This window comes from Lactuca sativa, chromosome 4 (genome assembly GCF_002870075.4).
Source record: "Lactuca sativa cultivar Salinas chromosome 4, Lsat_Salinas_v11, whole genome shotgun sequence".
Lineage (NCBI taxonomy): Eukaryota > Viridiplantae > Streptophyta > Magnoliopsida > Asterales > Asteraceae > Lactuca > Lactuca sativa.
The window spans coordinates 313,786,571-313,808,881 of record NC_056626.2 but is presented as its reverse complement, the minus strand read 5'-3'; the positions used below and the strand labels follow the sequence as shown (position 1 = coordinate 313,808,881).

Sequence of the window (22,311 nt, the reverse complement as noted above, 5' to 3'; positions counted from 1 at the left end):
ATCATCAACATATTCTGCTACAAGAACACCTACATGTACATAGGCCTAATTAAAAATCAAAATCAACTGCTTCAAATCCTTTTGTTTGCATCTATTTTTTTTTCTCTCTGCAACTACAAAATAAAAATCAAAATCAAAATCGTAATCAAAGTTGGATAATTATAATCCAATATCAACCACACGCATAACATAAATACATTTGTCTAAGATTTTTATTTTATCTTCTAGAACGGCGTCTATGTTTATTTCTTAGTTTCTTACACCAGGCCAGAAACTTCCTCCACCATTTCACTCTTCGCACGAAACCTCCATCTTCACCAGCACCACCACCAATACCAGCCCCACCGCCACCAATACCAGTCCCAGCACCGCCGTCACTATAGAGAGGATCAAAAGGAGTGTTATGAATTAAACGAAGTCTACTTGTGTCCCTTCGGAGCAATGGTATTTCTGCAAGGTCTTCATCAAAATATTGGTTATAATGAAAGATATTGCTTTCTGGGAAGTCGCCCATCATATAACTCACCACCGAAAACCAGGTTTATGTTTTCCTTATTTCTTGCTTCTTGCTCGGCCTTCGTCTTGGATGGTTTTTATTCTTTATGTTGCTACAGTTATATATTACTTTGAGAGGGGAAACACTCCGCGTAGTACCGACGACTTATGACCTTCTATAGATTAATACTTGCAAATTGTTGGCGCTTTCCTCATAAGTTATATATTCGATTGTTATACGTCTTTCAAGGAATGGTATGCTTTCCTCACAAATTATTCAACCTTCTATAGATTAATACTTGCAAATAAATAAAAATTATTTAAACATTAACCGGCGACAAACCAAATCAAGGTTCTAGAGATCGTACTTATTATGATTATAACTATGAACTATTTTATTTGGTATAAGTTGATATATATTAAAGGTTTGAACAAGACACTTCAAATCTTAAATCTTATAATATAACTAAAAATGGAAATATTTTGGTGATTTGATTTTCCTAAACATAGATACCGTAATGATCAAAACGTAAATAATTGTGGTCACTTGGTAAGACATGTGGAAGATAAGGTGGATAACCTATTAACTCATTTTCCAATCTTGACAGTACTCAGCCCCAGTGAACATGGATGTTCGCCTGCAGTGACTCCAATACATGAGACATAACCTTATGTCCGCAGTGTGGATTAGTCGGTGCACGAAAGCTGGCTCGAAAACCCACGTTAGGGAATTTCCCTTTCCAAAGAAAACCATAAATAACACACTAAAGGACAGTGGATTTAAAGTGGAAAACATCCGAAACGAAAAAAAAAACCACTTAAAGAATTAAATTTATGGTGACAAACAAATTACAAGGGTTGATTAAAACATCAATAATATGAGATGATTATCTAACACCCTTTTTATAATGAATAAAAGATTCCTACTAAACCTCTAATAGGTATAGAGAAAGCTACATCAATAAAAAAAATGTTAGACATTAATTTCTTGAGCACCAAGTTTGGAAGGGTTCGAAGCATAATCAACAAACTCCATCTTGAGACGAAACTAATCTTCAACAATCTAACCTTCAATCATCGAGTGAAAAAAAAACATATAGTGTTCAAAAGTCTCTAAAGACTTAATTTGAATATCTACCAAATCAGAACAAGTTCAAATATGACAGAGAGAACCAGCTTTGGCATCATGTCATCTACATTGTCATTGGTGTCAATCTTTGTTACTTTCATATTATCTTGGTCAATGACATCCTTGATGTATCGGTTTCATATGTCAATGTGCTTTGTATGCTAATAAAACATCGAATCTTTTGTAGGCATATAACGCATTGAGTGTCTGTCACACCCCCAAACCAGAACGGCGGAAACGTTCGGGGGCGGAGGACGTTATATTCAGTATCATAACAATTGTATAGTAAGGAAAGTACACACCACCAAATATATAAATATTTAAAAGTGTTTACATAATCGTAATTGTTACATATTCAAAATATAAATACAATAACATGTTTCAAAAGAAGTCATTAACGCCAGAACGTTAATCCCCAAAAGATGATTTCCAAACCTGCTTAGCGGTTCCCTGAGAATACAAGTTATTTCAAAGGAAAAGTGTCAACAATTAAGTTGGTGAGTTCATAAGCGGTTTTGAGAAATGTATGTCATTCCAAAGTTCGTGCGTTTTCCAAGAAAATCCCTTATTTTCTTATAAAAGTATGAAATGCATATGAATGTTCGTGTTGTGAATTGTAAATAGTTGCACCAGGAAAATCTCTTATTTTCCTATTAGTTGATTGTTTTAGATGCAGGAAAATCCCTTATTTTCCTAAAGTAACAGGCAGTCTCTAAGACCGAAAATCGCAAGCAACTAACATGCTTAAAGGTTGATGCATAGTTTTATATAATAAAGCTATAAGAAGATCGCACTTGTTAGATGAAGAATAGTTTTAATAGCTACTCGTTCATAAAATCAGAATACCATAATAATTGTCTATCCGGTGAGTTTTATAACCATACTAAACATAATATGCCTGTGGCGACGGTCTTCAGGCGTCGAAACGTTTATGACAAACTGTCACCCAAAGGATTGTAGCTAATAGTCTGGGCGCGGGATCATGACTTCCTATATAGATCTATACACATTTGACACGCTCTCCAAACGGGAGACTCTGGTTATAATAGACAGAACTTTAAGTTGTACCTTTTCGCAAAAAAGGTAGCATTGAAGATGTAAATGTCTCACGGATTCTCCACTAAGTTTGTATTAAAGTGATAGTTTTGTATGCAATGTTTATCCTCTCTCACAATGTTTGACAAAGCATAAATCATAAGTTCTTTGAATGCATAAAATGGTTTAACAAGGATGGCTACCCTGAATACTATGCATTTTGTATAAACCTAGTGCATGCAAGATATAACAAGAGTTTTCACGTTTTCACTCGAGATTAACCGGGTGTTTACTTGTATTCTCCTCCGAAATGTATTAAAAGTACATTATAAAGTATTTGAAGGTGTATAAAAGGGGTATGAACTCACATGATGGCTAACAACGAGTTCACGAGTAATATGATGAAAAATCATTTGTATGAAATGATTTCCTTTTCTACCGTGTTACAAAGGTGTGACGATGAGTTGAGTTTTCTTGTAAAAGCATCATGTTATAGTTGAAAATGGTTACCCTTGATATGATGTAGTATGCAAACGTATAAAGAAAACATATTTCTATTTATAGAACATACTGTATCCCAAGAGGGTAAAGTTGTGTTGTGAGGTGTTTTATATGATAACAACTTCATATGATAGTTAAAACAACAGTATGAAAAGTATAGCAAAAGATCGATGTTTCACACGATTTTAGCCGTGTGTTTACTTGTATTCTCCCCATTAAAAGTGTTTAAAAGTGGTTAAAAACGTATTTAAAGCGTGTTTGTAGGGGTATGAACTCACTTGATTGAAGTGGTTGCTTTGAAGTAGTCGAGAGTAGAATCGAGCAGAACTTCGACAGGAAAAGCTGAAAACACGGGAAAATCTCGGGATTCTCGGGACTCTCGGGATTGTAGAACTTCCTTCGGGACTTGAGTGTGAAAACCGGGGTTTCGGGATGGCTTATCGAGGTAATTGCGTAGAGTAACATCACTTAGATGGAAAGAGATGAGCACCAACCCCGGCACCCTTAAGCTTCTATTTATAGGGGAAGAATTTGGGTGCCACGTCGTGGAAAAGGGTTGGCCACGTCGTGGTGGGCTGCCTTATCCTTTTCCATTGATTGGACGCCCTCGGTCACTTGCATGGTTGCGGCCAGCTGTGCCGCATCGTGGCAGACCTGACAGCCTCGGATTTTGAGCTTTAAACTTGTAAAATCCGTAACTTTCGCGTACGAGCTCCGTTTTCGACGTTCTTTATATGAACGCGTAGGTGAGAATATACTCTACAAATCTCGTTTAGACTCCGTCGGCTAATTTTGAATTTATTTTTATTATGTTATTTTAACAGGCCAGGTCTGGAAAAGTCCGTTTAAATTCCATAACTCATTCATCTGGTGTCCATTTTTGTCAGACTTTTACTGTTGTACTCCTATTGTCGAGGTCTTCAACTTTAGTTTAGGTTGTGTCAGCTAAAGACCGCTCGATCTCTATTCGAGTTTTTAGCTGTCTACTGCTAGGTCAGAAACTTCGAAAAATCATAACTTCCTCATACGAAGTCAGATTTTGGCGTTCTTTTTATGTATGATCACGGTTTAATGATATCTATGACTTTCATTTAGATACCTAAGGCTAAAAAGTATTTTATCGGGATTTCGTATTTTACGCTTAACAGTGTTTTACCGGTATTGCCACGGATCTTCGATTGGTCATAACTTCTTCGTTATAACTCGGATTTTAGTGTTCTTTATATTTTTGGAAACCTCGTTACGATATATACCACTTGGTATATCCCAATTCTTGTTTTATAAAAGTTAAATGTTTAACCCTAATTTCGTTGGTGTTACAATGTCACAATAAATTGTAATGTATGAGAAATCACGACATAACTTACTGGACAACCCTCTAAGCTAAGTAGTCTGTTAGAAGCTTCTGACATAGCCATGTACTCAACTTCTGTAGTAGACAAAATATCAACAGATTGAAGTGTAGACTTCTAACTCATGTCATAATCACCAATAGCTAAAACATAACCATGAGTGATCTCTACTTGTCGAGATCGCCTACATAATTTGAATTGATATATCCACATAACCAAAATGTTGGTTTTCCAAACTCTAAACAGACCTTATATGTACCTTTAAGGTATTGCAAGATCCATTGGATATAATTATAATGTTGTTACCCAAGGTTATCCATAAAATGATTTGCAACACTCAAAGCATGTGTTTGTCGAAAAGGTTTATAAGAATGTCGAAAATGGTCAACAAATGCCAAATGGTGTACTTACAAGTGTGGCATTTTGCATGTTGAATCGGTGTAGAACTTTGTTGATGTAGTTGCTTTGGCGTAAGTATAATTTTTTTATGGATGGATCCCTTTATAGTTCCATACCAATTATTTTCTTTGCATCACCCAAATATTTCACCTCAAACTCCATTCTAAGTTGGTTTTTTTTAGTTTAGTGATGTTAGTTTTGTCTTTTGTAACTATAAGCATATCATCAACATAAAGTATTAAGTAGATATGATGCTCTTTATCAAATTTCAGGTAAACACATGAATCATAATATGATCTTTTCGTGTCGTAAGACATCATGAAACTATCAAAATTGTTGTACCATTTTCGGGGTGATTACTTTAAGCAATAAAGCAATTCCTTCAACTGACACGCCAACTCTTCTTTCCTAGAAATAGCATACCCTTCAGGTTGCTTTGTGTAAATGTTTTCTTCCAAACCACCGTAAGAAATTGGTCTTCACATCAAGTTGTTGAAGCTGCAAATCATGCATTTCAATAAATGTTAAGTAAATAATGATGGAACTATGCTTGAAAAGGGGAGAGAACACATTTGTAAAATCTATATCGGGCATTTAGCTATAATCTTTTTGTGACAAGTTGGGATTTCAATCTAACATCTGTTTTTTGTACACCCATTTTAACTTAACTGGCTTCATTTCCTTGGGTAGGTTTGTAATACATCTTGTCGGGAGGTTTTACAACATCAATCTAAAAATATATTTGGATTTTAAAATCAGAAGTTTTAGAGTTCATAATAGTTGGAAAAAATATAATGGTCCCACAATTTTTCAAGTGGTTTAGTGTTTTTTTTAATGTAAGTGGTCTTTTGGTATCATAACAAGGTCCAAGTTTACTATAAGTCTTGGTCTTCTAAAATGTATTGCATCTATATTTCCTCGAATTCTTTAATCTAAACACACATCAAAATAGTTAGGCAATGGATTTACCTAGTGAGTTACTAGATGTTGATTCATTTTATGGGATTTTGGGAAACTAAAAATGATCTTTTTATTAAAAAAAACAATTTTATACGAAAAACAAAACATTTAAAATAATTAGTTTATTTTAAGCCTATTTTAACAAACACCACCAAGAGGATACAATTACATGAACTAGAATGATTAGAACAACACATATGATGTTAAAAAGACAGCCTTTGGAGCGTTTGATCCCACATGGAATTGGGGAGTTGATGAAGACAACAAAGTCAAGAGGCTTGAACTTCTTTATAAATATCCGTCATCAAGAGTAAGGAAAAAAGGAATGCTAATTCCCTTTTGTATTTGTAAATTCTTAAGCCTTTAATTGCTTAACATAATTAGGCACTAAAGGAGAAACACTTTTAAGCACCAACACTTGCAACTAGTATTCAAAAATAGCGTAAGAGAAGAGGAAGAAGAAAGGTTACGATCTAAGTGAGAAAAGAGACCAATATTAAAATCAAATGAAAGTGTGATGCACTCTTTTATACCCACACATAATATCTAAGACTCATACCTCTACAAGGTCAAAGGTATACCTCTTAAGGAGTAAGGTGTCACACCCCAAAACCAAGAACGGCAACAACGTTCTGGGGGGGGGGGGGGGGGGGGGGAGAACGTCATGTAAAGTATCACAACAATGCAAAGTAGTAAACAAGCAAAAACATCATCCATTGCGTTAATAATATAGTTTTAAATACAAGTGTGTTCTTTCATAGAATAACGATATAATGAATATTCAAAATAAAAGACGAATCTTGACTACTCCGTCTTCACAAAACCTGGTCATCGTACCTGTCTATCGGTGACCTGAGAATACAAGTTGTTTTGAAAGCGAGTATCAGCATAAAGCTGGTGAATTAACAAGTATTTAATGTCATTATTTGTAAATAAAACTTGTAATAAAAGACTTGTAATTGTTTTGAGGAAAAGTTTGTATAAATATGAAAACCCTAGAAAATCTCATATTTTCTACTAGTATAAAAAGTAGTCTTCTACCAAGACCCAAATGAAAGTAAGTAAATAGTCTTCTAACGAGACTCGCTGAAAGTAAGTAAGTAGTCTTCTCAAGAGACCCGCTGTAAGTAAGTAGTCTTCTCACGAGACCCGCTGTAAGTAAGTAATAATGTGATTGATAGTCCCCATACTAAAAGTTCTCCTTAGAAGAGATTCTGGGAAACTAAAGGTGACTTCCGCATCGAATCGTTAGGACGAAATCCACATTTAAATTACGTAATCATATATATATATATATATATATATACACACACACACACCCAAAACTATACCTATAATAGTTTACGAGAAATATATGAACGTATACCTTTACTACCCAAAGGTACTAAACTGACTGATTAGAACCTTTATATCTATATATGTATACATAATATATAACTAATATTTAGACGACATTCGGACAACTAACCGATACCCTAAGGCCACATCCCAACGAGGAAAAGGAAACAAGGCGAGTTAGCAGTTGTAAGAGGTAAAATGGTCTTTTACTCTAAGTGTGTAGACTAGACCTGTCTTGGGCCTTTAGCAGTGTGTGTGTGTGTGTGTGTGAAAATACCTTAATTACTAATTAAGGTTAATTAGTGTATTTAATTAGGCGGAGTCTAGTTTCGGTAGTTCGGGTGTGAGTTCTATCATTCATCAATGTTAGGTGAGTCTCATCACTTGAACAAGCAATAGTTGTATATATGTGATGACCAGTTGGTTCGGATGTTATTAATGTGTTTGTGTTGTTTATATGTGATTGAGACTTCGGTTAGTCTCTAGGGTTGCTGATCACCTACAGGGCGTGCTATTTGCCCACTGAAAGTTCCGATAGTCTTCAGGGTTGCTGATAACTCATAGTTGTGTTATTATTAATTTGTTTTAATGATTTTAATTGAAAATATGTAAAAAAAAAAAGGGTATAAATATATTTTTATGGTGCTGAAAGAGTATTTATCAAAAATTTTGGAATCATATAGACTATCTATGAAGTTTTTTTAAAACTTAGAGACCATGTAGATTTCTAAAAAACCACTTTATACAGTTTGTCTAAATACAATTTTTAATACTTGTCTAAATAGTCATTATCATGATTGTATGATCCATTGTTGGACATAAGTCCAATTCGTTAATGTCACCCTCGTCATTAATGTCACCCTCATCTATTTCAATAATTAGCGATAAAATTCTGATTTTTTATAATTATTTGCACCATGTCGAAACCGATACAACCACCACCTATTTATACTAAGTTTTGGTAGTAAGAAATGTAAAAAAAAAATCGTTTTGTTTTTTCTAATCCAACTCCAAAACCCGACCCGATAATAACAACCAACCAGATAAAAATCCCCTAAAAAAATTAATACATAATCCATTTTTCAAAAATCTAACCCCTATCCAACACCGTATTTTAGAATAAACAGTTACTTCCAATTTCAATTCTTTCCAAAACATTCTGTCGAAATACAAGAATATAAAAAACCCTCCAAAATATGAACTCAAGTAGTTGAAAAAAAAAATACAAAATATTATTATAATAGGTACTACACTTGTGTTAAAATGGGCCACCCTTTTCTGATAATTTCATTTAGTTTTCCATCAATTCGGGTTTGGATTCTTGGCGGACATAACTCTGCTGCATACCCGTTTAGCTTTGCCGCCAATCTTGATTTCTCCAATTCTTCTTCCACCAAATTTCCAATCACTTGAACAAGGAATGGGTTTCTTTTTAGCTCAAATTTCTGCAAAAGTCAACGTAAGTCAAAGACAGAATCCAAATCCTTCAAATTCTATGTTTGATGGATTTTACTCATTCTCCTTTTTTTTTAACTAAAAGACCATAATACCCATATTATTTACCATATATTTCTTGTTTTTTCCGCATCTATATTTTATTTTTTCATGAAATAGACCTTATATTTTTTCATTTTTTCCGAAAAAGCCCTCAACTTTGTATTTTTTGTTTCCGAAAAACCTCAACCTCCTAAATGTTTCCAAATAAGTCCTCAACTTTTTTAGTTTTTCCTGAAAAAAACCCTTGTATTTTACATGTTTTTTTAGGGAAATATGCAGAAAAGTCCCGTTGTTTTGGAAATTTTTTTGATTAAGTCCTGAATTTTTTTTTAACAGAAAAATCCTGACTGAGTATTTAATATTTTTTTTACCCAAATTAATAAAAAAGTTCTTATTTTTATTTTAACAGGAAATGACAGAGTATCATGTATAATTTAAATAATCTGGAGTTCTGGACTTTTCTTCTGTTCAAAAAAAAAAAAAAAAAAAAAAAAAAAAAAAAAAAAAAAAACACTAGGACTATCAAAAAATTTCACAAAATAATATGACTTTTCTGCATATTTAACTTTTTTTTGAGAAAAATGACTAAAAGGGCCTGATCGGAAAAAAGGAAAAAAATGCAAGGTCTTTTTGATGTAAAAAATAAAGTTTGTTTAATCTGAAAAAAACGCAAAATGTAATGTCTTTTATGAGATTAACCCTATTATCTATATTGAAATAAAAAAAAAGAAGAAAAAATGGTATTTTTTACAAACTGATATTGAATTTTAAATACAAAATCTAAACGTTATTCAATTTATATTTGTGAATTCCATTCCATTTTCTATCATCCACTCTATGAGGAACTCACATGTGTGATTAACTATCATTAATCCATCACATATGTAATAAATTACAAAACACAAATCAACAAACATAATTATTTTGTATTTTTTTTTATTTCTAAAAAAGAAAGTGTGATGTTGCATGAATAAATTTAACTTAATGTAGAATTGAATCAAAGAAAAACAAACCTGGTGTTCAGGTTCTGCAGGATAAAAGTTTTCAAGTTGTTGAATTTGTGTAGTTACAATACTACCCCTTGACTTAGTTTGCTCTCTCTCTTTGCTCACTACAGCCAATCTGGACTCCTCAGTTCCATTAACAAAAATAATAGACCTGTTTAATAACATTTGAGAAGTTGGAATTCTAATAATAAACAGAAAAAAGAAATTGAAAGTATAATTGCTATAATTGGGTACATATTTTGAAGTGAAAGTAGGATCTGATAATACACAGATAAATGAAAGAAATTACAAGGGCAATATGGTCACACCTGTATTGGTTGCCAACATCAGGACCTTGACCAAAGACTTGCCTAGAGTCATGGCTAGACCAGAAGACCTCCAAAAGTTGCCTGAAATTAATCACCCGAGGATCATATTCAATCTGCAGAGAGTTCATGGAAGACCATGATGCAACTTCCCTTAAAACATTTCCATAAATTGTCTCAAGATTTATATCATATCATCAAGATTAACATTCTAACAGATAAACATTATGAACCATTTGATGAACACAATGAAGATGGTTCGTTAATCTTTATATATCACTAAAGAGGTACATGAATCAAACCAAAATTCTTAGGTTTATACAAATTAATCAGTTGTTGTAGTTATTCATATCAATCTTTATAGAAGCGTTGTTAATAGAAGAAATGGAGCCTTGTTAATGTCAGACCTAAATAAACACTCCAATTTCTTTGTTCCACAAGCAAACGATTAGGTTAAGCAAGGGTGGCCTATGAAGAGCTATAAACTATGTCCCCTAATACATCATCATCACAAATCAAATTGGAATTCTCATAATCAAGCTAAAGGTAAATACAAGAACTTTATCATAGAGACGTACAATTAGGCATGGAATTCTGAAATTAACTTGAGGTCAAGTGTAAAATAAGATGGAAATGTAAACGATACTGATTACAAGGGTAGCAAAATATACATACATGTACGGACTCGGCGTGATCACCTAAGCTTCGGTATTCGGGATTCGATTTGGATCCACCGGCGTAACCAACGGTGGTTCTCACAACTCCATCTAAGCAACCGAACACGGATTCCGACCTCCAGAAGCTTCCTAGAGCGAAAACTGCTGTCTTGAGAAGCTCATCGGGAGGATCTCCACTGACCTGAGAAATCGGATTTGGAAACCTTATCCCGAGAGTTACATCAGCTGGCACTATAATGCCGATAATAAGATATGATAAGATTTGATAAAAAAGAGGGAGCTTCATTTGGGTTCGCATGTGGTTATCCGGCGGAGTGAGAGAAAATGGCGATCGGAGATTATTTCCGATCGATTTAGATCGATCTCCGATTAGGAAGGCGGTATGTTTGGTTGGGGGTAAATGGAACAATGTGCTTAGTTAATTATTCCTCATTTCCTTTTGAATCAGAATTCGATATATTACCGATAGGCCCCTATAACTTTTGTATTTTATAAAATATCACTAAAAGTTACAAATGTTACCATCGTATAATTAAATTATTTTTGTGTTTTGGAGGGTAAGAATATTCTAACCAACCTTCAAATTTAGCACCATTTTTGTGTTGGTTTATTTTAACACCAAATATAAAAGCCAAATAGAAAGGCCTCTAAACCCACTATTTTAGAGGTTGATTGGAACTCAAACACTATTTTGATGCTAATAATCACTATTTTGGATTTTGTGGTTGGAGAAGCTCTAAGACCCATCCGTGCACCTAATGCCACACACCGCGGTATGTGACTTTTCACCGTGATATGCAGTAAACTCACACCGATCCACCTTGTTCCACCGTGGTAAGTATGTTGCACGTTATAGTTTCAACATATGTTTTTTTTTTGTTCTTTTGAACGTTGGAATGGACCATTGGCTTCAAGCCATCAGCGATTATGTTTCCAATTTTTTTTGATTAAAATTTTCTATAAATTTACCTTATTTTTCTTATTTTAAGTCACAAAACAAACAACAAAAACTATATATATGGTTTACGATAACTTTATATCAAAATGTCTTCATCTTCGTTAACTTCATTAAATATGTTGGTGTTAAGGGAAACGGAGTTTATCGGGGACGTCATGTGCATACACTTGCTTATTTATAAGAAAATGAAGGGGAAAGTTTGCGCCTAAAAACAAGAAATCCTCTTTACGGAGAAATCGTGATGCCGAACACAACCAACTTATGAACGACTACTTTGGCTATAATGCAGTGTACGTGGAAAAATTCACACGTTGTTCGAATGATTAGACGTCATGTACTAGTTTACTATGTTGTAATTATGTTTTTTTTTATCTTTTAAATTTAGTATGTATTTCGTAATTAATGAATTATGTTTCTTTTATTAGTTTATATAATTATGTTTTATTCAATTAAAAAAAGAAAAACAATGAAAAAAGTATTGTAAAGTGTGATATGACATCAATCTGTTTGGTGTGGTGAAGGAAAAATAAAGTTACGATGACAAAACAATTCAATATTGTTGTATGGTGTGGTATGACATTCACCAATTTAAATGCTCGTTCTGATATTCGTATATTTTATCATTAGAAAACAAAATTAATTACAATGATTCTTTAAATTTTCATATTCGTTGGGTAACTCGAATAAAGAAACTAGTCAGATTTGCATTAAGGGTGATATAAGCTAAACTTCTATCAACACTTAGACCTTAATAACTTGATTTGTCTAATTATGGATGGTAGATATCGACAGTTATGTAGTAGAGAAACTATGTAAGTTGGATTATCTCTTGCATATACAACCAATACTTGTAGAATATGTAAACAATGGACAGAAAATCCAAGTTAGCTGCAAGTCATAAACATAAGGGAATTAGATTTTGAGCACATGGGTTGAGAACTTTTAAAATGGGACAGAAGAAAGGGGAGTAAGTCAATATGATTAGCAAAACAATACATGGAAAATTTTAGATACAATCGTATATGCAAGAAGTTTGTATTAACAGTACATCACAATAAATAAAACGCAGAAAAGGGCGATGTTAACCATCTACCTTGATGCATAGTGTACACATCCTCTTATCTAAGGTAATGTGCTTGGAAAGCAAGCTACTCCACGTGTATCCTCACACCATCCTCCCATTTTCCTCTATGTTGTCCTTTCCTCCTTTTACCCTCATTCACCATTGATTCTACCCTCCTTACTCTTACTGATGAAACCCTCCTTAGGACATGCTCATACCAAATGAGTTGTGTTTCCTTTAATGATTTGGTGATCTACGGCACTCTACCAAATCATATCCAAGAAAGTTCTACCACAAGTCCACCTCAACATCTTTATTTCTACAAAATCCATTTTCTATCATGATACCTCCCTATAAAACTTTCCCTTATGTTTCAACGATACCCTCCTATTACACAAGTCTATCGAGGTGCCTTCTATTTTAACTAACATGTCATTATGTATTAAGTGACATCTACATGCACTCCTAATTCCATATGTATCATGGATCCTAGATACTTGAAACTCTCCTTAGGCTTGTGGGTATATGTCATACCTATTGGGGATTTTAGGTTACATTTGATTTGTATATGTGAAATTTCACTTAACTCTTAAGGGTACATGCAATCTAAATTGGATCTGTCTTTTCTTAATTAATAGTATCATACTTATGTAAAAAAAATTATAAACCCTGTGAATCAAATTCATGAATAGAACCACATAGCTTATAGCTTAATCGAATTAAGCCAGTAAAAAACTCTTGATAATCTCCTTGAAAAACTAGCTCCAAAAATATGGCCGCCTCTAATGTGTCACAACCAAAACTAAAAAAAACCCTAGGATTGAAGGAGAGAGGGGAAAGAGTTGAAGAATTTTAAAATTCTCTTTTTAGTTAAGGTTAGGCCGAAAATACCAAGGGTACATCGCTTTATATAGATGTCTGATAAACACAGAAACCCTAGATTTGAACTTAAAATAAGAATAAGAATATTTCAACTCGTTAATTATCTAGTTTCCTTTTATCAGTTGGAGGCTTCCAGAAGCTCTATCAAGAGCACCAAATCTATCAACCATATAGGAGGATTCCAGATCTTCTCTTCTATTCAACTATTGAACAATTACAACTCATCGCTTGTACCTTTAATTAATTCTAATTAAACCAAAATTAATTCCAAATTAATTTTGATTAATTCTTAAATAATTATTACTCTTTCTAATTAATATATTAATCACATAATATATTAATAAACTATTTCTCTCTCTCTCTCTTTTGATCAATCCAAACAATATCCTACTTATGAGGGAAATCCAAAAAGGACTTTACTTTTATTCATCAACATTTTGCCAATTTAGTTAAGACCTTAGATACTTTAATCCAACAGTCTAATTTCGATAAGTCGTTAACTACAAATGCAAGTATAACTCCTAATAACTAGTAAATAGTGTTTTCCAAAGACACTACCAAACTCAGATTAGAAGTTGGTCCTAAGATAAGTGATCAACTATCCCCTTCATTCTTATTGATATCTTTTGCATACGAGACATGAATTAGAATCAATCTCATTATCCAAGATTATATTTCCCGATTTATGATGATGTCATCAAACTACCAATTAATCACATCAATTCAGTACAGGATGAGACCAACACTATAATGTCAACGTCAAATATCCGAGAGGCCTAAAGATATCACTTTTCCTATTAAGGAAAAAGGAACAAATAAACTTTGACTATATAATCATACATTTTACTCACCAAATCATGCATGAAATTACACTTTATAACACTTAGTTACAAGATGTGTTGGAGTAAGCCAATGTACAACTGATTTGTAAAATATGACTTCTATATCTCTTTTTTAAGAATAAAAAATATTATCGTCTCTGAATTACTCGTGATTAAATCAATGGAGTAATCTTCGAGCGTGGGTCTAACCAATAGACAGAATCCCTATATATGAGTACTCATGAATATCGCGACAGTCCCTATGCAATTTCCAATCTTCTACATACAATCTACAAACAATTCATGATAGTCTGAAATCAGTACTTACTCTAGAGTATGACTGGCTGTGACATTTCAAATAAATTAATATTTAGGAAGTAAAACATGTAAAGTGAAACAAAAGAATAAATTAATTAACAAATGGTATCACACACTTTAAATATAAATAAATCTCTATTTAATTAATAACCATTCATTTATAATTTATTATGTTTAGAAATTTTCAAAATATAAACTAACTTATAAAATCTTGAATCTAAAATCATCTCTTAGTCCCATGCTCCTAGCATGCTTAAAGTGCTTGATCTTGCCTAATACATTTGTAAGAGGATCATCGGGGTTATCCTATGATGATACATGTTTTACCAAGAGTGCACCCTCTTCTATTGTATGTCTTATGTAGTGGTATTTCCTTTTGATGTGCTTGAATCTACCATAATCCTTTGGTTCTTTAGTCAAAACTACCACACCCTCGTTGTCATAGAATATCTCTATCGGTTCTTGGATTGATGGAACAACTCCAAGATCTCCAATGAAATTCTCCAACCACATTGCTTCCTTTTACGGCCTTACTTGCTACGATGTACCATGATTCACAAGTAGAATTAGCAATCGTCTGCTGCTTGGAACTCTCCCAAGTCACCGATCTACCATTCAATAGAAATACCTAGCCAGATTATGAATAACTTGTAACAGGCTAGACAATTAAGTTATTATAAGCCATAATAATGACATTTAAATAGGGGATTATTTAGGATGGATAATCTTAACTAAGTTTTAATATATGGTACGAGGATTTCATACATATAAAGAACACCCAAACCCGACTTCGAGTGAAGAAGTTACAAACTTCTGAAGTTTCATGTGCGTACCGTATGTCGTAAATAATGAATCGAAGATAGGTTGCTTATTAGCTTAAGAGATCTAACGAAGGTCGTGGTAGTCGTTAAACCGTGAGTGTACATATAGAGAACGTCCCTATCCGACTTCGTAAGAGGAAGTTACGGTTTTTAGAATTTTCAGTGAAACAATATACGACTTAGAAACCGAATAGAGATCGGTTGATTGTTAGGAAAAAAATCTAAACAAGAGTTGAAGATCTCATCTATATGATTCCATTGATATAAAGAAATTCGAGAACAGAAATCGTATTGAAGAGTTATGAATTTTTAACAGACTTTAACAATCTAAGCCTATTAAAAATATAACTTTAAAAGTAAAATCAAAATTAGCCTACGAAGTCTAAATGAAAGTTATAGATCTCACCAATAGATATGCATGGCTATAAAGAACGATGAAAATGGAGTTCATACGAACAAGATACAGTTGTCTAAAGTTTTCTGATAAGTTCCACGCGCAGGTAGGTTGCACGGTGTGTATCTTCTAGAAGGTGGGGCGTGGACCACCATATTTGCAACACGTGGGTAGAAAACGGGATGAGCAATGTCTCAGGTGTGTGCGGTGCATACATTGGACATGATGCTTAATGGTGCAATAAATAGACTTCGACTACTCATTTGCTTCCTAACTCCCCATCCTCGTCTATTGAAATTCTATTGATTTTTTCCTATTTCCTTTAGTTTTAGTCTGCGGTAGAGCCCTACAACCCTGAAGAATTTAGCTAAGTAGTAGCCATGCAGTAGGAGCCCTGCAAAGTCTGATTCCCAAACTTTTGTCGGGAAGAATACCTGAGTTAAGATATACTCCCTTTCTTTCAGTGTAACTTATATTAATAGCCATAAGTCGTTATTATGAACCTGTAAATAAGATTTATCAGTAATTCTAGTTATAATACTAATCGATCTACTTACGGGCAAGGTATCTATAATGATCACATTGACTTGGTTGTTAGACTTCGGAAAAAATGTTATGTCAAAATGATCCTACCTCCCAAATTTCCTGCCTGGATGATCCTTACTTGATAGATCTTGATGTAAACATTGGGACTAGTAAGGAATCTAGACTATAATTATTATAGTCGGCAGGATTACAAAACTAGACTAAGTCTTAGGGCTTTATGCATCGAGGTCTTTTAGAAGTACACAACAAAGCCCTGTCGAAATCATCAGTCACCCATTTTCATCAAGTGAGTGCATAGTTATTTTCGTAATACACATAGATATGAAGTATCTAGTTACTTAATTGCTATACGTGCTTATGTGTAAAGTCAATGTGTGTTAGATGAAATGTTATAAAGATAAGTTATATGATCATACCATATATGTATTTTCGTAAATATAATACATTGGGTAACGAAGGGTAGTAATAGATGCCATAGTATAGGGAATGATATAATGCCACAACCTTAGGAATGGTACTGGTTTACCAACAATGTGGTCGCTTAGCAAAACATAGGTGACAACTACCAGAATAATTGATTACAGTCCCATAGAACACTGCCAGCTATGGACTCAATGCCTATTAGATAAACCTAGCAACTATGGATTTAGTGTCTAATAAATAAACACTGGCAACTACAGATTTAGTGCCTAATAGGTAAACACTGACAATTATGGACTTAGTACCTAATAGGTAAACATTGGCAGCTACAAATTTAATGATTAATAAATACACACGGGTAGATATGGATTTAGTGCCTAATAGATAAACATTGTTAGCTATGGACTTAGTGCCTAATAGATAAACACTGGTAGCTATGGACTTAGTGCCTATTAGATAAACCCTGGTAACGATGGACTTCATGCCAATTCCTTAGGAATAAAAATGGAACGAAACCTACTTCCATGTATTGTAGAGAAATCCCTATAACAGTACTATCAGCAACGATGATTAAGATGACCCTTAGGATAAATCCTTAGGGAATAACAAATAGTAGAACGGGGATGGGTAATTGGGTTAATTGTTTGATTATTACACACATTAAGTCTATTATTGTGGGTTGAAAACTCTATGTACTCACCAAGTTTCCCTACCTGACCTACTTAGTTTCATTGTATCATTGGAAGCAATACAATGTTACATGCATGATGAAAGATTCAAGGAGATGTAGACTGTTAGACTAAGATACCGTAAGGTTTGTCTATGCTTAGGTTTTGTATCAGCTATGACATCCCAAGTTTTGAAAAGATATCAATATTGAACGTTTCTTCGAAAATGCTTAATGTTAATATTATCTCACATTGAAATAATAATTTTGGGACCAATTCCACAACAAAAGAAATACTCTATTTTGAAATAAGCATAATTTTTTTTTTAAAATGACTGTAAATTTGGGGATGTCACATAACTATTATATCGATCTATATAAAAATTGGTGTCATTATAGCCACTCACCTTAAGTTTATTTTTTGTCACAAAAAACTAAGATCAGATCTTTCATTTTTCACAAATACATAAGAATGTTTTTCACCACAGTCCAATGCGTTAAAGTAGGATTTCCTTGATATTTGGTAACCACTCTCAAAGCATAAGTCACATCAGGTCGAGTGCATGTCATAGCATCCATGATTGATCCAATAGCGGAAGCATATGGGACTTGACTAATCGTGTTTGTTTATTTATCGCTACTAGGACATTGATCCTTTCTAAACTTAATAGTTTGATGTATGCGTAAGTCCCCATTTTTTGAAATTCTCCATATTGAACCGCTTCAATATTTTATCCAAGTATGTACTCTGGCTTAGTCCTAGTAAATGCCTCTACCAATTTTGTAAATCCTTATTCCAAGAATATAAGTAGCCTCTCCTAAATCCTTCATAGCAAAAGATTTCCCAAGCCAAGACTAAACTTCTTGCAAAGTTGGAACATTATTTCCTATTTAATAGGAGTATGTCATCCACATATAGAGGTCACTACACTCCCACTAGCTTTGACATATATGCAAGACTCATTTTCACATCTAGAAAAACCAAACTCTTTGACATTTTCATGGAAGCAAAGATTCCAACTATGAGATGCTTGTTTTAGTCCATAGATGAACACCTTATTAGGGAATTTAGCATGTTCAAAACCTTCTAGTTGAGCCATGTAAACATCGTCAACCAGTTTCCCATTAAGGAAAGTAGTTTTAACATCCATTTTCCATACTTCACAGTGATAACTAGCAACTAGGGCAAGAACTAAGCTAATTGGCTTAATCTTAACAATTAGTGAAAAGTTTTCATTATAGTCAATCCCTTGGGTTTGAGTAAAGCCCTTTTCAACCAGCCTCACCTTGGAGGCCTGTACATTACTGTCCATGTCAATCTTCTTCTTTAAGATCCATTTACATTCTTCCGACCAAGTACTTGATCAACCAAGTTCCATACTTGGTTATCATACATGGTGATGCGTAATTATTATACAAACTAGTTTTACCAACTATCTAACTAATTATTACGACTTAAGGTAGTGGACCTATTCGCAAATAATATAGCACAAACAATCGGGTATCGAACTCTAGGAACGAATTTAATTTACTAACCTAACTACTAATAGATTAATCTAAAAACAAGAAAAAAGTTAAAAAGGGTTTTATCTGATTTTTCAAGTTTAGAAAAACTTATGCACTTAACTAACAATTTTAATCAATATTCTAATAACACTTTCGTTTAGTTCGAATCCACCTTTTCCCTATGGTTAGTTACTAATTATGGATTATTAAATTTGGTTAGCAATTATTATGTAATTAGAAATTCAAGTCAAAATTTACTAATATTTTCACTAATTCATTAACTACCATGTATGTTCATAGACAAGAAAACACAAAATTTGTTATTAATTATAGATGGGCTCTGTAACATTTATTTAAGAAAACACAATTTTAGTTATAATTATGTTCTCCAGCACAACTAAATTTGTTACTTTTATTACTTATCTAAGATTTGGTCAATCCAGCTCTAGTAATTTAATGGTCAATAAATCACTAGGTAATCAAGTTCATGTAATTTAATGGTCATTAAGCTACACTTGAATTTAAGCAACAAAGTCACAACTTTTACACGCTAGGTAATGATAATCAAACTCAAGCATAAAACCTACTATTAAAATCCATAAATTAATAAACTAAGCCATAGAGCCAAAGTATCATCTAGCAAAATGAAAGCAAATAAGTTCAGCTACTCATGGCTAAAAACGATAACATAAGTCCAACATAAATCAACACGATTAAAGTAAATCAAACCGGTATGATGACTTATTCTTCAATTTCTTAATCTTCAAGAAAGTTCTCTTCAAAACAATCTTTTGTGCACTTCTCTGAATTCTAAAATCTGATATCTCAAAATATTAATCCTCTCAAAAGCTCTTTAATTTGATAATGCTAGAGGCTATTTATAGTTTTGCAAAAGATGTGGCTCACGCCGTGAGTTATGGGTCTCATGTTGTGAGCTAGGTCTGTATCCGTATCTGGCAAGGAATCTTACTTCCAACATTCTAATCTTCTAGAATACCATCCTCACGTTGTGAGGTGGATTTTTCACATCGTAAGTTGGGTTTTCAGCTAAAATCTTCTTCTTTAAACTTCAATCCTCCAAAGTTCCAATCCTTGTCAATTATGGTCCATATTCTTCAAAAGTGTTCCATTTGGCTGCAAAATACAATTTAATTCAATAAGTGCCAAATATATTTTCAAATAACCAAAATATTACATAAAATGTATTTAAATATTGCCTAAAATGTTTATAAAGATGGAAATACCAAAATACCCCACACTTATCCATTTTGAACTCAACCATTGTACCAAGACCTCAATGCGCATATTTGTGTCTAAGGTTCCTAAAAGCATCCCAATCCTAAATACCCACACTCCTTATGAACTTTCACCACTTAGTATATACGACACTCATATTTACAACCCTCCGAATCCATTATCATAAATCTTTCTTAAACTCAAGGTATTTTTGGTTATGCTACCCAAGCATACATAATCTAGAAAGTATTACAATTTTTATACTACAATGGAGCTCCTTGGGATTCTTCTCTTCTTTGATATTTGCTTCTTTGATTTCTTTGAATTTACCACCTTTTTGTTTGATTTTTGGTATCTTCAACTTTTTGATTCTTTAGAATTTTGATCTTTGATCTTCATACTTTGACGACTCCAAAATTCTTACAACTTTTTTGTAATCTCTCTCTCTCTCTCTCTCTAAACATCTCTCTTTTTTTGCTCAAATCGTACATGCTTAAATAAGGGAGCTTAAGTTGAACCTTTATTGGTTAGATGTAATAGTCTAAGTGTAATGACTACATAAACTCTCCTGGATAGATTTCAGGTAGAGGATGCAAATACTTATTATGTCATATAAACTAGCAGATTACCTTTCATATCTCATGGCTTTTGACTAAAACTTGGGAAGTCGCAAATATATTATAACATATGTTGCCTCATTTAAACATTTGATCTTGCAGTGGATCATCCCATAGCAACACTAGCAACTTAAGTTTTTTTAATTATCACTAGATTTAATTTTTAGATTATTATTTCAAGTCTTTTAGAATATTTTTTTTAAAATTTTCTAGCAATTTTCTTTTTTCGACCCCCTACCCCACACTTACTTCATATAATGCCCTCATTGTATGCATAGAATAATTTAAAAGCAATAAAAGGGAGAAAAAGGAACAGACTTCCTTGGGGTAGTAGCGGCGAGATCGAGTTCTAAATGCATGTGGAAAACTTGAACACCTTGAGTATGTGATTGGAACTTGGAATCCATTGATATGTCTGAATATGTTGGCAAGATGTGAATCAGAAACTTGCATCTTCAAAAAGTGCGGCGCATAAGTTCTTCAAAGCAAATCATCTCAATATGGGAAAACATACGCCACAATGTAAGGTTGAAAGAGTAGAATAAAAATGCCATTTTTTGCTACCATGACATGGTTAGAGAAGTCAAGACCCGGTATCAATATAAATCAAATTATAAATCAGAATGGAATCAAGTTCACAACGTGAGGAGTAAAGTCTCACAACGTGAAAACTGGGCCAGAGCAAAATATATTTTGCAACAAGTCTTCATTTCATCTAAACTTCTTAATGTATTAAGACCTTCTAAGACCTCTATTTTGCTTGACCATTCTCTTTTCTCTAATCTCTCTTCTCACACGCAAATCACCGCACACTAATAAAAAATTATGGGCTTTGCTCGTAACTTTAAAACACACAACTTTTCGTGTACGCTTTTGTCTCTCTTTTTTTCTCGATATTCTACTAAATCTGCAACAAAATAAGCATTTGGTGGAAAGTAGAAAACAAGCATCACACAATCTGATTACAAGTTGTTAAACATACCAAATAAAAATAAAAACTCACAAAATAAAAACACAACAAAATAACTAAGAAAATGAAAACGACTAAAAATAAAAGTATAAATATAAATAATCTACATTGTTGTCACACCCCGAAACCGAATTGGTGGAAACATTAGGGGGTGGAGGATGTCATATACAGTATCATAACAATGCATAATAGTAAACAAACAACAACATCATCCATTGCATTAGTTGTATAATTTATACATGTGTGTTCTGATTGTAAATGTAAGACACCAAAAATATATATATATCAAAAATAAAAGACGAGTCTAAAAGTGCTCCGTCTTCTCAAAACCTATCATCTGTACCTGTCTACTGGTGACCTAAGAATACAAGTTATTTTGAAAGAGAGCATCAGCATT

At 33.3% G+C, this 22,311-nt stretch overlaps 1 protein-coding gene and 1 long non-coding RNA gene across 2 annotated transcripts; one reads left to right on the top strand and one right to left on the bottom strand.

Annotated features, from left to right (window-relative positions):
• The first annotated feature begins 229 nt into the window (after positions 1–229).
• LOC111915395 (uncharacterized) lies at positions 230–12,186 on the top strand. The gene is made up of 3 exons (XR_002858161.2): positions 230–539; positions 11,430–11,529; positions 11,784–12,186. It is a non-coding gene; the product is annotated as an uncharacterized LOC111915395 (long non-coding RNA).
• LOC111915394 (peptide methionine sulfoxide reductase A5) lies at positions 8,322–11,117 on the bottom strand. The gene is made up of 4 exons (XM_023911055.3): positions 10,694–11,117; positions 10,022–10,134; positions 9,720–9,864; positions 8,322–8,654 (listed from the first exon to the last, which is right to left on the bottom strand). The coding sequence occupies exons 1-4, from the start codon at positions 10,991–10,993 to the stop codon at positions 8,457–8,459; spliced, it is 756 nt and encodes a 251-aa protein (XP_023766823.1). The 5' UTR covers positions 10,994–11,117; the 3' UTR covers positions 8,322–8,456.
• Positions 12,187–22,311: the final 10,125 nt, after the last annotated feature.

Coding starts and splice junctions, on each gene's coding strand:
- LOC111915394 (XM_023911055.3), bottom strand. CDS start 10,993: ATGCGAACCCAAATGAAGCTCCCTCTTTTTTATCAAATCTTATCATAT. Junction 10,135..10,693: donor ATCACGCCGAGTCCGTACAT/GTATGTATATTT, acceptor AACTCTCTGCAG/ATTGAATATGATCCTCGGGT. Junction 9,865..10,021: donor GATGTTGGCAACCAATACAG/GTGTGACCATAT, acceptor GTTATTAAACAG/GTCTATTATTTTTGTTAATG.